The 17,432-nt window shown below is 31.1% G+C and overlaps 1 protein-coding gene across 3 annotated transcripts; it reads right to left on the minus strand.

Moving 5' to 3' along the window:
* Window positions 1-4,054: 4,054 nt before the first annotated feature.
* LOC8267538 (mediator of RNA polymerase II transcription subunit 9) lies at window positions 4,055-5,719 on the minus strand. Of its 3 annotated transcripts, XM_002528082.4 has the most exons (6): window positions 5,363-5,715; window positions 5,207-5,269; window positions 4,934-5,014; window positions 4,440-4,498; window positions 4,272-4,349; window positions 4,055-4,166 (listed from the first exon to the last, which is right to left on the minus strand). In XM_002528082.4, exons 1-5 carry the CDS (start codon window positions 5,633-5,635, stop codon window positions 4,292-4,294), a joined length of 534 nt encoding a protein of 177 aa, XP_002528128.2. In that variant the 5' UTR covers window positions 5,636-5,715; the 3' UTR covers window positions 4,055-4,166; window positions 4,272-4,291. The 3 variants fall into 3 exon arrangements, with proteins under 3 accessions (XP_002528128.2, XP_015580229.1, XP_015580230.1); XM_015724743.3 differs by having other exon boundaries at window positions 4,055-4,349; XM_015724744.3 differs by lacking the exon at window positions 4,934-5,014 and having other exon boundaries at window positions 4,055-4,349; window positions 5,363-5,719.
* Between the last annotated feature and the right edge of the window lie 11,713 nt (window positions 5,720-17,432).

Genomic DNA, 17,432 nt, shown 5'->3' on the forward strand with positions numbered 1-17,432 from the left:
TGTCTTTCTATTTAATACCATGATCATTGGGTTAAATATGTTAGGCTAGTTTTCATAAGTGTTTAATTTAGTTTTTTTACTTATGTATGAACCTTGTTATTTATTTAATTAATGAATTATTTCTTTCTTTCATATCTTTATTAGTTTCGGTTATTATTGTTAGTTAACCATCATATTAATTTAATGATAATAATTGTTATGAAAAAATTTAGGTTGAATGTATTAGAGACGCCAATCTTTACTTCAATCTATATTGGTAAAAAAAATTTTAGTTGCATCATTAGCTTGAGTAATTAAAAGAAAAGGCACATCACCATCTCATTCATTAGATCGGCTTAAAGTAAAAAAAAGAAAATATTAAATAAATGGCTAGGCTAAATACTGTATTTAGTATATAGTTTTTATACATTACATCATTGCATATTTACTTTATAGATTATTTAATTTACTTTATAAATATTATTTTCTCAAAAATACTAGTTTAGAGTATTTAGATTTACTTCTATTGTTTTGTGTTGATAATTAGTCTTTAGAATAAGTGGTCTCATAGTTCCTTGAAAGATCGACCTCGTGGTGAACTTACCCTTATTATAAGAACGGTTCATACACTCGTGAGTACTAACTTAGACACATCAAGTAGTTATACACCAAAAATAGATTTATATGCAAATAAGTTATGCGTACAGCCTATAATTACTTTTAATGCATTTCATTCAAATATAGAACCATCAACTTTTGCTCAGATCTTTGTTAGGTTTACAATTAATTTTTTTGCAAAATCAGAACTTCACATTTTTTTTTTTTATAGTTTTGACCATGTTAATATTTTATTCTTCTTGTTTTAGTATTGCATGAGTTTTGATTCTATTAACTATTCAATGTTAGGCAAGACATTTTAATTAAGAAAATTCAATTTATCCCTTACTTTAATTTAATATTAAGTATCAAATGTGATAAAGATTAATTTTAGTTATAAATCCTATAAGATAATTAAATAATATTTTTAATTTTAGTATCGAATACATTTTTGAGAATATTTATGTTCAAGTGTTCTTTATTTTATAGAAATGTATGTTTTCATTTTTAATATATTTAAGAGTTCAAGTTTATTTATTTTTTACTATGTCGATAAACATTTAAAATTTTAATGTTAATTATAAGTTCAAGATTTTTTTTAATAATTCTCATATGATTTAACTTTAGGATAGATCTTTGTGGCTTGATCAAATCAATTAAATGAGTAATTAAAGTTGTTATTTGCAAATCAAAAGACATACATATCTTTCTTATATATTGGCTCCAAAATACAAATAGTGGCAATTTACATTTTTTTGCCAATTAATTTCTTTTTAAATGAAACAAAACATTTAATTGTCACATTAAACTAGAAATTTCAGCCACCAACACATCTTTTATTATTGTTACTAACAATACAAAAGGATGGGTGTATATATTTCTTGAAAATACAAACCAATCCTAATTATTAATATTCTTAATCAAATTTTATATGTCCAAGTTCAACAAAATGTATGCATGGTGTCTACATCATGAATTATGGACTTTTATTGGAGAATGAAATGATAACCTATAGTATAAATTAAATATTATATTATTGATTTTAAATTTTATTCTATTATTGATGTATAATGTATTTATATTGGTTAAAAAAAATTGAGCCATCCAATTGATATTTAGTATATTAAGAAAATCAAGAAACCATCATGTAAGCATATTTCATCTTTTTGGATTAATTATAATAGTGTGATTGTGATGGAATTTTAATTTTCTTAATTAATTGAACTTTGATTCAATTAAACCATTTTTTAAAGTGTTAGATCATGTCTTATGATAAATAACTCTTAGGTTTAATTAGTTCATAATTTTTTTATTGAATTTACTTATTTTCAAAAGCAATGGATTATGTCCTATAAAAGCTTTACTCTTAAGTTTTTACAATTAATTGTCTTATTATTCAATTGACCTATTCTCAAAAGTGTTAGATCATGTCTTATGAAAATTTACTCTTAGACTTTAATCAATTTATCATTTTTCCTTAGACTTTAATCAATTCATCATTTTTTATTAAATTGACCTACTTTTCGAATTGCAAGTTCATGTCCATAATTTACTCTTTAATTTTTATCAACTACACATTTTTTATTCAATTGACCTAATTTCCAAAATGATAGATCATATGCTATAATAATATATGCTTAGGTTTTAATCAATTATCAATTTCTTATGGAGTTGATAAACTATTTTCACAAGTGCTAGTTCTTGTTTCATGATAATTTACTCTTAGTTTTTTTATCAATTCACCATTCTTTTTATTCAAATGATCTATTTTTATAGATTTGTTATAGACTTGCTTGATCATGAACTATAATAATTCATTCTTAAATCTTGATCAATTTATTATTATTTTTTTTTTTTTGGAATTGAACTACTTCCATAAGTATTAGGTCTTGTTTTATGATAATTAACTAAATTTATTTTGATTTATTAAAATTATACCAATTGTGCTAATATGTACAGCCTAAAACTTACTTTTAAATGAATTAAACTTTGATTAAAATTGAACTTATCTCAATAGTGCTACAACATGATTCACATTAACTGTTAGTTATTTTACTATTAATTGACAAACTTAGACTAATTAGAACTTAATTCCACTTACTTTGAACTATTTAATAAAACTTTATATATTAACGGTTTGAGTTGTTAAGTTCTAAACTCATATTATCAAATACGAGAAATATGATAATGATAGCTGATCGAAGATGGCTAAATTTTTACCGATCAATATATTTTAATGATAAATTACTTTTTCCGTCACAACTTTTGATAATATATCTCTTTTTATTTGAAAAGAATTATATACTAAAAATTGTTAAATAATAAAACCACCAAATACCAAAACTCCTAAATCTATATTGAAATATATCTAAAACGAGAAAAGAAAGAGATAAATTCTAACCCTCAGATGGAAATCCCAAATGCCTCTTCCCTTGATTGTGACCAAAACAGGATATGAGCTAAATTGCCAATAATTTTATAAGTCCAAACCATTTTCACCAATTAAAAAGCTTAACTTAAATTCCAAAAGTCATATAAATTTATTAAAACTTATTTATTACCTTCGAGACTTCTTTAACACTTGGACATGGGCCAAAATAATGACTTTCTAACACTTGGATGTGAGCCGAAATAATAATCACTTAAAGAACTTAATTGTAAAAGTTATTTACTTCATGCTTATTATTAAATATAGCTTTTTAACGTTCAGTTTCAACATTATATTTTAATATTAAATTTAATTTCAACCTTCAATAAAATTATCAAATAAACTTAATAAAATTATCAAATAAACTTACTAATATAGAATAAATTTCGCCGACGACAAAAAAAAGAAGCTAAGTCAACATTTTATTACAATGCAAAATGTTTTTTGGCAATTAAACCTTCTTCAATCTTTTTTCTTTCCATCATCCATTGTCCTTTTTTTTTTTGGAAAATAAATTCTCAATTTACCAAAAAATACCAATAAAAGGTTATAATGTAATGTGTTAACAAATCATGAACTAAAATGATAATTTATTGATGTCACTTTAATAATTTAGAGTGCGGCTGTAAAACGACCCGTAATATCAACATCATGCAGCTTCCATTCCAATATTGTTGTTTTTGTTTGTTAAAAGTTCAAGTGTATATACCCAGACGTAATGTGTTTACCCTTTTATCCCAAATCCACAGGCTTTGGAAGAATAAAAACAGAGCTCCAACAAGAAGTGTGCATATCCAGAAACTGTGCAGATTTTATGAACTTGTAATGAGAAACCTTTTTGAATGAAGATCAATTTATGATTGTGTTGTAATCTGAGAGATCCGCCAATGTTTCAGACATGCCAGAAACAGACTTACAGCTGAAAAACTAAGTACAGTTACCACATCGGAAACTGGCGTTGTCGAGTTGTCTGTGGTTCCGTACAAGATGATTATAAAATTAATAGAAAGAACACGAGTCGAACCTGAGAAATACTATTTTAGACAACAATGATGCACACAGAGGAAGAATATATTACTAACAACACTTGATCAGCAACATCTTGTGTAATCCTCAAACTCGAAAATCAATTACAAGGCTTAAGCCAGTTTCCAAAGAGTTCCTATTTCAACAAAAAGAATTAGGCAACTCTGTTTCTCAAGTAAGTAAATTGGTTCAACTCAGAAGGTACTAAGCCTACACTGGATTTAGATCTAAGTTTTCTTACCCATGTGTCGCGACCATTAGTCATGGGTCCGACTTGAGAAGCTCTTCAACAGAGTTTCTGTACTTGCTAATGAGATCCCTGTTTTTGGGAAAAAAATATTACCTCAATTATATAGCACATCGGAGACTACAAGAATCGAAAAATTCTTGAAACATAAGTATCACAGACCTTCTTTGATTCAACAATTGCTCACTATCTTCCAACTTTCGCTTCTGTCCCTCTACAGTCTGCACACCACACACATCATACCAATTAATTTCAGTCCATAATTCAATCCATCATACTTGACACAAGAGAGAATATACTCAAAAATCATCATGAACCCATATTTACCAGCTTATGAAAACATACATCTCGTTTTTGGAAACGCATTTGGTTGCAAATGCATCCTCATGAACCAAATGACCAAATTATATAGCTGATAACATCAGCAATTGATAGTAAAAGCTGAAAGCCTCAATCTTTCAAGTTTCTATTATTTTCTTAACACCCAATGTTCTATGTTTTATTTTATCTTGTATCATCTTCATAATCAAATTGCCATGCACTGAAGATGCATAATTCGAACACAAATTACCATTTAATAACAAACAGTATGCTATAAACAGTTGAACAAAAAATAATGAAGTAATGAAAAAACAAAAAGGGAGTTGGGTGATTACCATAGCTTTGGTGTTAATAGAACTGGAAATAGAATTCAATAGCTGCTGACACTTCTCAAACTGATTGTTCAACTCAGTAATCTAAACCAAAAAAGGAAAAAAAACAAAGAACAAAAAACAATCTTCCAAACATCAAAATAAGAAAACACTTATGACCCAATTGAAAACCTAACCTCATAATCAAAACCCACAATTTTCCTCTCAAATTTAACATAAAAAAAAAACCCAAATCATTTTCTATTCTTTAAATATAAAATTAAAAAGAGAGCAAACCAGAGCATCAGAGTGCTGATCCCGACTTCCATTATCAATAACTTCAGCTAAGTTCTCCACCAGCTGCAACATTTTAAACGGAAAAGCTATTTTTTTTTTTTTGAAAAAAAAAAGAGAGAAGTTTGGATTGAATTTTAGGGTTTGTTATTAATGTACATGTAAAAGGTGAAAATGGGAGGCGAGTGATTGGTGATGCTGATTCTGCTGCTGTTGCTGTTGCTGTTGAATTAAACGCTGCTGCTGTTGAAATTGTTGCTGCTGATTCTGCTGCTGCTGTTGTTGTTGGAATTGATTAAATTGTTGTGATTGTAGCTGTGATTGTGGATGGAGATAAAACTGATCTTGATTTGAGTGAGTAGCCGGAGAGCTACTGTGGGATGGCACGTTGGGTATCATCGTCCAGCTTCCTCCTGTGTATGGATGATCCATTGTTCTATCTGTTTATTCCTTAAAGCCCAGTGATAACAAAGCTTACAGATGGATCCCTTTCTTTCTTTGCTTTTATTTTGTAGGCGCGATTACAAATAAACCTCGACATTTCGTCCAATGTTGCAAATTTGTCCCTACACTTCTTAAAATAGCACTATCATTTACTACTTATAAGTAATATTTATAATAATCATTTAAAAATAATTTACTTTAAATATAATCTATTAATGTTATATTAGCACTGCGTCCTCATTATAAGTTAATAATATTATCTATTTAGTATTAGAATAATTTTTATTATTAAAAATCTAAAAAAATTTAAATTTTATATATTTTAATTAAATAAATGATAATGATATACATTTAAAACTTTACTAAAAATCAAGTTAAAATTAATGAATAATTGATATTATAATATAATATAAGTACCCTTCCAATCTTTACTAGTTCCAAATGCAAATATAAGTCTAAAAGTGTCCTAACGAGCAATATAGGCAAATATCTCAATATAAGCTTCCGCTTTTTAATTCTAGTTATTGAGAGAATAATAAAAATTTGATAATGAAAATTCTCCTCCCGAATCTTATGGGGTTGAAAAAAGTTAAAATCTCAATTAGGTTATAAATAATTGAGCTAATTATTATTTTTTAAAATTAAATTGGACTAAATTGATTAAAATAGTTAAATTTAAAAATCAAAATCGGTCAAATTATCAAATATAGGGGCTAAATTAAAAACATTTCAAAATTTGCTAACTAAAAAGCCGGTCGCTCCGCACAATGCTGATTGGCCCAAAACTCGTATTTTCACATCGTTTTTAAGTATTTTTTAATTTTTAAACGTTAATAATTATTGAAATGAACTTTTTAGAAAGTTTTATTGATAATTATCTAACTTTAATTATTTTTATAATCAAATGGATATTTATTAATAATTATAGCAAATATTGTTAAAGTTTATATTTATTGTTAAAATGGATTTTGATAAATTCCTTTAATTATTAATAATTCTTTAAAATTATGGATAAGTAAAGGGATGATTATCCTAGCCTCTGGGGTTTCTTTCACTTTCTCTATAAATAGAAAAGGAAACTTTAGACTAAAGGTTGTCAATTTTTAGCAGACAGGACAATTGATAAGTTTTTGAAGAACGTATTGTGATATAAAAAAGCAAACACAAAATCTACTAAAGATTTTGTATCAACCTCCTCCTCTACTCCCGAGACTTAAGAATCCGCTCAATATGGTGACAATATTAGGATTCCCAAAACTTATACATCTCATCTTTTTTTTCCATGATTTTCTTTTTATGTGTTTTAACAACATGCTTAAGGTTTATCTTTTTTAATTTCAATATATAAATCTTGGTCTGGATGTTTATGTGAATTTTACTTTAGATCAATTCATGTGTTTAGAATTTTGAATTAGATGGCCTATATCATGATTGAATAGATATACATGTTAGGATTTTGAATCTGATAATTTTTACGAGTTTGCATGATTAGAGTTAACTTTTTTTTCACATTTCTTACTAGAATTACATGACTAGGTTTTAAAACTGTCGTGCTCTTAATAATTTGAATAAAGTTTCCATATTTAGCTGATTATCTGTTAAGATCTGATTTTGTGTTAATTGCCCAGTCCATCTATATAAAGCTTATTGATGTAACCTCTACTTTAAATATTAGCTAATTTCTTTATTTTGCTTTAATTTTCATATATCAATTGATTTTTGTGCTTACTTATGTATTTAAATCTATTTCTTAAGAGTTTTAAAGTTAATGTATGCCTCAAGCTTGAAACGGCCTACCCTAGAGCCGATTTGCTATGCCCTATAACTAATAGACTGTTCATCCTTCATCACCCGTTTTCACAGTTTTTTATGGATTTTCACCCATGATTGCGGAGTTCACTAGTTTTTGCCTATTTGACTCGTGTTGTATTAATTATGCCACTTAATTAGAATAAGTGTCTCGGTGATTTAACCGAGTGGTGACTCCCTTTTTTCATGCTATTCTTTGTGACTAGTTAGCGTGTTTCCGATTAAGTTGAAAAATCTTGCAATGTCATAGTCGCTAAAGACAATTAGGTGCACATCTGAAATTGTCACCCACAGTGGCGACTCTGCTGTGGATAAGAGAAGCTAATTCTAGTGTATTCTTATCTTTAATTTTATCACTTAATATTCTATTCTTGCATCACTACACAATTTTCACATGTTGTGCACATTAGTCCCTATAGCACTAATGACATCGGTCAGTAGTTCTTTGGCTCTATTTGAACTTTAGAATTACGATACTGGCTAACCATCACTCACAAAATAAGTAATTTCCTTCATCCCATAGATCCTTTAGTAGGAGACGAGCAAAGGAAGGGTATTTAGTTTGTAGGAGCCTTTATCCTTACTTGAGACTCAGCCCATAGTAATGATAATATAAATCTACACTAAGCACCTAATTACTTGGTGTTTGAGGTATTCTCCCTTATAAGAGTTTGAAGACTACATCTTGAAAGGCCTCGGCCTAAAACATATAGGCTTTGCCCTTATATTGAAAAATATCACCTTGTTTGTTTAATTTACTTACTATGTCATGTTAGTAGTAAAACTGGACAAAAAATTCTAGGGGAGAAAGACTCACCTCGAATCGTGCGTGGAAATAATAAGGTTAGAAGGAATGATTGTACTATACCTTTGTGTTTACCTTGTTTGTTCTTACTAAAATTTTACTCATGTTATGCATTTCACGTGCATCATGCATACCATGCATCTAATGCATCATTCCAACACTCTATTTTGAAGTCATCTAGATTCTCATTTAGGTTGGAAGAGATAAAGTTGTAGGCTGGAGACAATTTTGATATCACCGAAGATTCGGTTAGTGTTGTAATACCTGGAAAGACCAAGGAGTCAGCTGTCTACAACTGAAACTACGACCGAAACCGTAACTAAGACTGAAATGGCTAACAAAAGGCTAATGAACAAGAAATTAAGATCCTTAAGAACGTTGTTATCGATAACCTGAAGGGTGTGATCTGGGAAGAGCTTTAATAACTCTTGGCTGGATGGTTGCAAACTAAGCTCCTTCAACTGCTCTGAATGCCTCCATAACACCTAACCCTCATATGTTATTATTGATCCCATCATTGGTGTTGTTATTGAGACTGTTCCTGCCACTGCTGCATATGTTGTTGCTAATGACCCTACTATAAGAGGGGTGCCTAGAAACTTTTGGGACTTTGCTGAGCTTATACTAGATCAAGCCAAGAAAGAAATTGCTCTTATTACTATTGAAGTTGTGAATGGCTTGCAAGGGATGCTGTAAGTCAAAGGTTTCGATCCAACTTATAATTTTGACGAGCTAGTCCTGACTAGGGAAGACAAGCTGGCTTCAAAGTTCAGAATGCCCGAGATGAACAAGTTTAATGAAAATGGGATCCAAAGGTCCATCTAAAACTATATGTTGTTATCATGGGAACTACTCATTTAAGTAAATCTCAAATTATGAAATTATTTTTACTATCCTTGGAAGGACCTACTATAAACTAGTATCATAGTTTAGAAAGATCTGCTAAAGTTGAGTGTCGAGATTTGTATAATTATTTGGAAATCAATGTGACTATAATACACATCTTAAACTTTTAATTAGAGATCTTGAGTCCACTAAGTAGAAATTGAATAAGTCATTTTCTAACTTTCTAACTAATAAAGGACAAGCCTTTTGAAAAGAACTAAGTTCATATGGTGGCTCGAAATGTCCTTCCGTCTTGTGTTGAGAGGCTTCAAATGATAAACCCTAAGACATTCAAATACGACAACGAGCTACAAGTCGAAGAGATTGAGAATGACAAGATGAAGAATGCCCGAACTGGTGGAAAAGTGAATTATCAAGCTGGAGATAACAAAACTGTTGATATGAATATTGTCCAACTTCAACCAGCATCTCTCGAAGATTTTCGAGAGATTGGTACAAAATGGCTTTCTACAACCCACCATTACTAGAAACCCGCCAAATCGTAATGCACTCGGATATAAGTCAAACACTTACTGCAAATACCACTAACCTTTAGGTCTCTATACGGACACTTGTATCTACCTTAAACATGAAATCCAAGATCTAATATATGCCGGAAAGCTAACTGATCCTGACCAGCCCATTACTAAAAGAAACCCCCTATTGAACTACAATAATGCACTACCTTCAAACTAGGTTTCCATGATCAACCTGATCTCAGCGAGGAGGAGATTATAAGTTCCTTCCAAGATATACATGAACCTGAAAAACACCTAAACTAGAATCCGAACCCAAAATTGAGTCAAAACACCTACCTCATAGTACCCATAAAGAAACTTCGTTGAGCTAAGGCCACCATTGTTTGTGGTGTTCCAACACCTAGTGAGAAGTAGGAAGCTTATGCCTTTAGCATTGAGATGTAGTCCATCTCTTAATGATTAGTACTGTAAGTTTCATCAGATCTCTTGACATGCCACTGATTAGTGCAATCGCTTGAGGCATGGGATTCACGACTTCATAGATTGTAGGGAATAGTAAGTAGGGAAATTCTCTTAGAATGCTGAAACTATTAAATATGAAGACTTGTTGGGACAATAATTTGGGAAGTTCAATTATAAGGTTTTCTATTCTAAACCTTATTCGATTGACGTTTGAATTAAGACATTGTACCGAGTGGGTGGGGTTTGGATAATGATAAGCAACTAGTTGGTGACTCTCGCATTATGAAAGTGCAGAAGTAAAGAAAAAGGAAGTCGGTCTTGACTATTGACATCTGGTACAGTTTCGAGGATGAGCGTGAGGTTTAAACAATACTACTAAGGATATTTGGAGTGATAGTGACTCCAACAAGGAGCTCGGGCAAGAAGCCAAGAGTAGTGACTAGGGTTTCACAACATCTAAACAAGTAGAGAAAGGTTTAGAAAAAAAGGGCTTCGAAATATAATGAGCTACTAGAAGAGCTAAAGAAGAACAAGAAAACTACTGATAGTTGAGGATTGTTTATGCACTCACTAGATCACAAAAAGACACTGATTTAAGCCTTGTTCAGTATCACCATAAGTAGATCAACAACCCTCTCAAAAATGATCAAGAGTGTAAGAGACAAGACCATTAGGACAATCATTTTCTTAGACAAAGACCTGCCACTAAAGAGAAGATACTGCAACAAGGCTCTGTACATTTCGGCTGAAATGAAAGGGAAGGGAACTCCTTGTGTGATGGTAGATGATGGGTCGACCATCAATGTCTGTCCTTATAGTGTCTTTCCTAAATTGGGAATGACAACAAAGGATCTGAAGCCTTTAAACATGGTTATAAGGGCCTATGATTAAACTAAGAGAGATTTAGAAGAAACATTCTTAGCTCTAGTAAAAACTAGTACCATAGAATCCTAGGTCGAATTCATAGTCTTGGACATCCTAATGACTTTTATACTGTTACTAGGTAGGCCATGGTTCTATGCTCTAGGAGGAGTGCCCTCTATAATGCATTAAGAGGTCAAATTCTATCATGAAGAAAAGATAGTCACAATTAATGTTGAGGGTAGTAAGGTTGTTTTGACCATCCAATAGTTTGCCAAAGAACTTGATACTCTAATTGGGTTTCAAGTTATTATGCTTTATAAATATTATATGGATCCTAAAGTGGCTAGCATGTTCAAGAAGATGCATTTCATACCTAGAATAGAGTTGGAAAAAAAATCAACAGGGAGTTGTAGAGCTGTCAAACTTCAAATGACAAAAGACTCAATATGGCCTGGGATATAATGAAGAAGAATATGAGGCAAACCGAAAAGTAAGGCTCTGAAGGAGGTCTTAGTTAAGAATACAAGCCTTTCTTTAATGAGCTTGAGCCGGTCACTATAGCTGGAACCAAGGTGCCTGGTTTCAAGATTTTTAAGAGCTTGATTATTGATAAGATGGTTGAGCTGAGCATCAAGGATGTCAGAGAGAAGGTCATTGCCAAGGTTGAAGAGCTGAAGCTTGAAGATTGAATAAGCTTACCTAGAGACTGGAGCTTCTAGAGCTTAGATGCATTAGTTAAGGAAAATATTATTGATGTCTTTTATGAGAAAATTGATGTAATACCATCTAGACTTTATGAGGATAATGACATTTTTATTTCTAAGATCAATGATATAAACTTTGATTTTACTTACTTGTGTGTTGTTCTTTTTGATGGTATTGTGTATTTTAATAACCATGACATGTGCTTATTTGACATTAACTTTATATAAATTAATTTATTTAATTTAGGCACAAATAATCTTAGGAACATCTTTATTACTCATGATATGACTCTTGACAAGAAGAGAGAATTTAAAAGAATATTAGAAAAAAGACAATTGATATTTGCTTTGTCATACAATGATATGTCAGGATTAGACAGAAAAATAGCAAAACATCAATATCCTGACCTACTAGCACATTCACTCTATCAAGTAGAAGATAAGAAGGCTAAGGCCAGAATAGACATAAAATATGAGAGAAGAGGTCACTAAATAGGTGAAAACCAACTTCCTTGATGTAGTTGACTATCCTGAGTGGTTAGCAAACATCGTCTCGGTCCTAAAAAGGAAAAAAAGTTAGAATGTCTGTGGATTACAAGGACCTGTATAAAGCTTGCCCCAAGGACAATTTTCCATCGCCTTACATTGATATGATAGTCAACAGTGCGACTTGGTGTGCAATTTACACTTTTATAGATAGGTTTTTTGGATACAATGAAATCATAATGGGATTAGTGGACAAGCTGAAGGTCGCGTTCATCATACAATGGGGACGTATTACTACAAGGTTATGCCATTTGGCTTAAAGAATATAGGAGCTACCTATTAGAGGACAACCACCACCTTGTTCCATGGTATGATGCTTAAGGAAGTCGAGGTGTTCGTAGACGACATGATGGTTAAGTCAGAAATAAGAGAAGGGCACTTTCAGGATCTAGATAGGTTTCTCGGATGAATGGAACAGTATAATATGAGGCTTAAACCTAAGAAGAGCGTGTTTGGGCTCATTGTGAGTCAAAGATAAAATTAAATCGATCTAAACAAGGTTAAAGTGGTTCAAGAGATGCTATTGCCGAAGATGGAGAAAGATGTCAAAGGATTTTTAGAACGTCTATAATATATCAGTTAGTTCATCTCCAAGCTTATGATGGCTTGTGATCCTATCTTTGAGCTTTTAAGGAAATACCAACAATTGTATGGGATGAATAATGTCAAAAAGCCTTTAAAAAAATAAAAAAGTATTTGATGAAGCCGCTAGTATTAAAACCGCCAATGGATGGGAAGTTGTTAATTGTTTACTTAGCATTGGAAAAGGAAGCAATAGTGGTGATGGTAGCACAGTGTGAGCGCAATGACATGGAGTATGCAGTCTATTATCTTAGAAAGAAAATGCTATCTTATGAGTCAAAGTACAATCTCGTATAAAGACTTGTTTGGCTATGATATGGGCTATGAGAAAGTTGAGACATTATTATCAGTCTTATAAAGTTCAAGTAATTTCAAAAATAGACCTGCTGAAGCATTTTTCTGAAGCTCCATCTCTCACGGGTAAATTGGCTAGATGGCTGGTACTTCTAACAAAGACATTGAGTATGTTACAAATAAAGTGGTCAAGGGAAGAACTGTAACAAAATTCCTAGTACAAAATGTGATTGAGGGAGATGACCCTTGGGATTTGGAGTTTTCTAATGAGAATTTAGGGGCAATAGAGATCTAAAAATGAAGGATGTATTTCAGTGGAGCAGTAAATGCAAAAGGTGCCGGGTTATATGTACTCTAGATCACATCAGAATGAGAGATGTTACTAATGGCCAAGAGGTTGGATTTTTAGGTCATGAATACTATGGAAAGATATGAAGCATGTATGTGTGGGCTGAAAGAGGTTATGATGGCATGAGCAAAAGAATTGATGGTCTACAAGACTCAATGTTGGTAATTTAACAATCTATAGAATAATGAAAAGTGAAAGAAGAGAGATTGAAACCATATGTCAACTACTCTCATCTATGTGAGACAATTCTGCTAAGCTCTGATGTACCTTGTTACTATAGGAAACAAATTATGGATATCCAGATGGGTCTGGAAGAGAAGTCTTGGTTTATGATTTTTAAAAGTTCATGGAGAATAGAGAATATCTAGAGGAAGCAATTGTAGAAGATAAGTATGTGCTTCGGATACAATCCATGAATTATATCAGCCACGATAGAACGCTGTACAAAAGAATGGCATTGGGTGTTTAGCTTAGGTGTCTAATTAAGAGAGAAGCATGAGCAGTGATAGAAGAAATCCACAAAGGGATGTGTGGGCCTACTATGAATGACATAATACTGACTAGAAAAATCATTTCTCAAGGCTATTATTAGATGATGATGAAAAAGGATTATATAGCCTTGGTAAGAAATTGCCATGAATATCAGGTGTACAATAACCTTAATCATCTGCCTCTAATAGATCTTTATAATTTGATATCTCTATTGTCTTTTTCATCTTAGGGAATAGATATTATTAAAGAAATAAAGCCTCTTTCAAATAGCCATAAATATATAGTCGTCGCCATCGATTACTTCTTGAAGTGAGTCAAAGTTGAATCATCCACTGCAGTGGGAGTAAAGTAGATGGCTAGATTTATAAAGAGAAACCTGATTTGCAGATACGGAGTCCCGCATCATATTATGATAACCAATGAGGTACAATTTATGAGTGAGATAGTTGATCTACTCGATAATATAAGATCAAACATCATAAGTCTTCCTCGTACAAGCCAAACGCGAATGGTGTAGATGAAGCGACTAACAAGAATTTGAAGAAGATACTTTTGAAGATGACATGGAATTATAAGAATTGGTCATTTCATCTCCTTTTTGCACTCTATAGATATTGAACTGCTGAACAAACATTAACGGGGCAGACATTGTATTTTGTAAAAGAAATTTTACCCAAAAGTGCTGCTAAGATCTTAGAAAGAAAGGGATCTGCTGATAAAAAAAACCTAAAAGGCTGGCCAAGCAAAAATAAAGACAATAAAGAGAGAAATATTTAGCTTGAAAATCTGAAAGGATAGGTTGATAACAAGAGTTGTACTATGAGAAATAAAAATGTACCCATTTGGGTCTTTATTGAATGAATAAATTTATCTAGAGTTTTTATCAAATTTTCATATGAATGCTTATTACTTTTATGCACCACTAAAAGAATATAAATATAAGTAAAATCTATGAGATCTAAAATAATAGAAGCATTTCTTTTTCTCCTATTTACACTTACATTCTTTGACTCAGCAGATAGCTCTCGGGTCCTTTTATCCCTTGCAATCTAGGTGCAGTAGTAGTGTGAACCATAACCCAAGCCTTGAAGTTATCATTGGTAGTCAGGTCACCTTCAACATCGATGTTGCGCTCTATAGTACAATGGGGCCATAACCTCTTAATCTTGTCTAGGAAATCCTATCTCAATGGAAAACATTTAAAGTCAGGAGGACATTCTAGAATCAGTTGCTTCTTTCTATATTGATGATAGAGTCTAAAGAGAATATAGAAAGTAGTCTTTTAAATTCCAGGAAAAGAGATACAAGCCCCGTATACTAGATGTGTTTGTTCTAGCACTCTTGCTTACTCATTTGATCATTTGAAGTGCGCCGGATTTATTTTGTTGATTGTTTTGCTTTATGTCTATGCCATGTTTATGTCTCTACTGTTTCAATCATATATGCAAATTAGCATGGATATTTTTTTTTATCTTACATGTATTATTGTTTAGTTTATCAATTTAATACTATATGGTCTTATTGTAATTATATTCTTTTTGTTGCTTGTTGTTTGTGTTTTTATTATCTATATACTAGCTTGTTTTTCTTAAATAAGAGAGATTCTTATCATCAACCTAATTAGTTTGATGGATTGGTTTTTTCTTATTTTATTGAAATTATTATAAAAATGGAAAACAAATGCTCTTAAATAAAAAGAAATATATAAGGATTTCACTACTACTATGTTCAAGATATATTTTTTCAATCTATTTTCAAAAATTTCAATTTGCATCAATGAGTTTTTCAATTTTGCAGTTTGACAACTTAACTACCACATAATTCATAAAAGAATCTATTCTTATGCTAAAACTTTAAGGTCTATTACTACTTTATAATGGACAAAGTTTACAAAGGAGATATATTCTTATTCAATACATGTTTTAAGAAATATTAGCCAATGCTCTTACAAAATTCTTGTCCAAATGAAGGCTTTTTCTTTTATATGGCAAGTCGATAGTTTCTTTGGAACCTATTCATCATGATAGGAATTTTCAAACTCAGTACAATAGTAATCATCGTAAAAGGTAAAAGTGTGGACCATTAGTATTAATGAATTAATGACATTTTACCTTTCATATTAATTATTGGTGTATAATTAATAATTAATATAGTAAAGTTATAACTATTTATATAAAGATATTTTCAGATAATGGATATTGTGCAGGTCCATTAATAGAAATTATATATAATTATATTGAATTTATATTATTGCATATAATGAAAAAAATATTATTGTAGCAATATGGTATCGGCTCAATGTCTAAGCTGGCTGAGTTCGAAGGTATTTCCTTTGTAAGGTCCAGAATTTGAAATATTGTATTCCTGTTCAATAAGAGGGCTTTACCATAACAACTTTTCTACTTAAACATTATTAATCTAATGCTTGAAAAGATATAGGGATATTAGCCAAAGTGAAAAAGAAAGATGAATTTTTTATTTCTTTGTTGTTTTTTATTTTAGAGGAAGCGCGTTATCTATTATACAAATGGTTGTACTTACCTTATAAAAAAATTGATGAAGCACCCAATGATTAGAACTAGCAAGATACATAAAAATTCAAACTACAGTAAGTTTAGCAACAAGTGAAAATTTTTTAGATAACCAATTCAATATTTATGTGCAAATTCCTAGGTAACCAACTTGGCTTTTAAACAAGCAACCATCTCAACAAGATTCATTTTAACTGTTGTCCCTTTGAACTAAGAAATAGAGTTGAATTGGTGACTTTAAATCGTGAAAAATATTTGAAGTAGATAAGCTCAAGAATTCCAAAACAATGATAAGGAAATAAGATAAGAGTAAGAATTAGAGAAATTAACACAATGAGTTTATAATAGTTTGAGAACAATCCTTCCTACATCCACTCCTCAAGATCACAGTTGAGGATTCCACTATAATCATTCTTGATTATAAACCTCAAATTTTTAGCAAGCTCACCCAACAACTTGGGTTTTTAATAGATTAACACTAATATTAGTGAATCAATCTCTCACTATGTCCTTTAACCCTTTAGTTTTAATAAAAACTCAACAACCAATTCCTCTAATTTTACGGCCTAGGCTAACATAATAACCATTTTTATTTAGTTGAATAAAAAAATTCAACTTAATATACTATATGAGGAAAGGATTAAGTGTAGAAAGTTAAGCATAAAAGAATTCACTCACATATGTCCTATTTCCTTATGAGAGGTATTTAGTCAAATCAATCCTTAAAAGAAGTTACAAATAACCCTTAATTCATTAATTGTAAACCTTGATGATTTGACAAAAAATAATTTTCTACCTAAAAAGTGTCTTCGTGCTTTTTGAATATAGACTATGGGACTCCTATGGTTCCACATGTGGCACTACTTTAGCGGCTATCTGTGTAATGGTCATTGACTCAATAATAATTTTAAATATCTCCCTTGCACTCTGAAAGTACCCTTACAGAGGTCTTGTCTGCGCTCTGAAGTGCCCTCGCGCTTGAG

Source organism: Ricinus communis, chromosome 9, assembly GCF_019578655.1.
Source record: "Ricinus communis isolate WT05 ecotype wild-type chromosome 9, ASM1957865v1, whole genome shotgun sequence".
Lineage (NCBI taxonomy): Eukaryota > Viridiplantae > Streptophyta > Magnoliopsida > Malpighiales > Euphorbiaceae > Ricinus > Ricinus communis.

Coding starts and splice junctions, on each gene's coding strand:
- LOC8267538 (XM_002528082.4), bottom strand. CDS start 5,635: ATGGATCATCCATACACAGGAGGAAGCTGGACGATGATACCCAACGTG. Junction 5,015..5,206: donor ATCAGCACTCTGATGCTCTG/GTTTGCTCTCTT, acceptor TTTTTGGTTTAG/ATTACTGAGTTGAACAATCA. Junction 4,499..4,933: donor CTATTAACACCAAAGCTATG/GTAATCACCCAA, acceptor TGTGGTGTGCAG/ACTGTAGAGGGACAGAAGCG.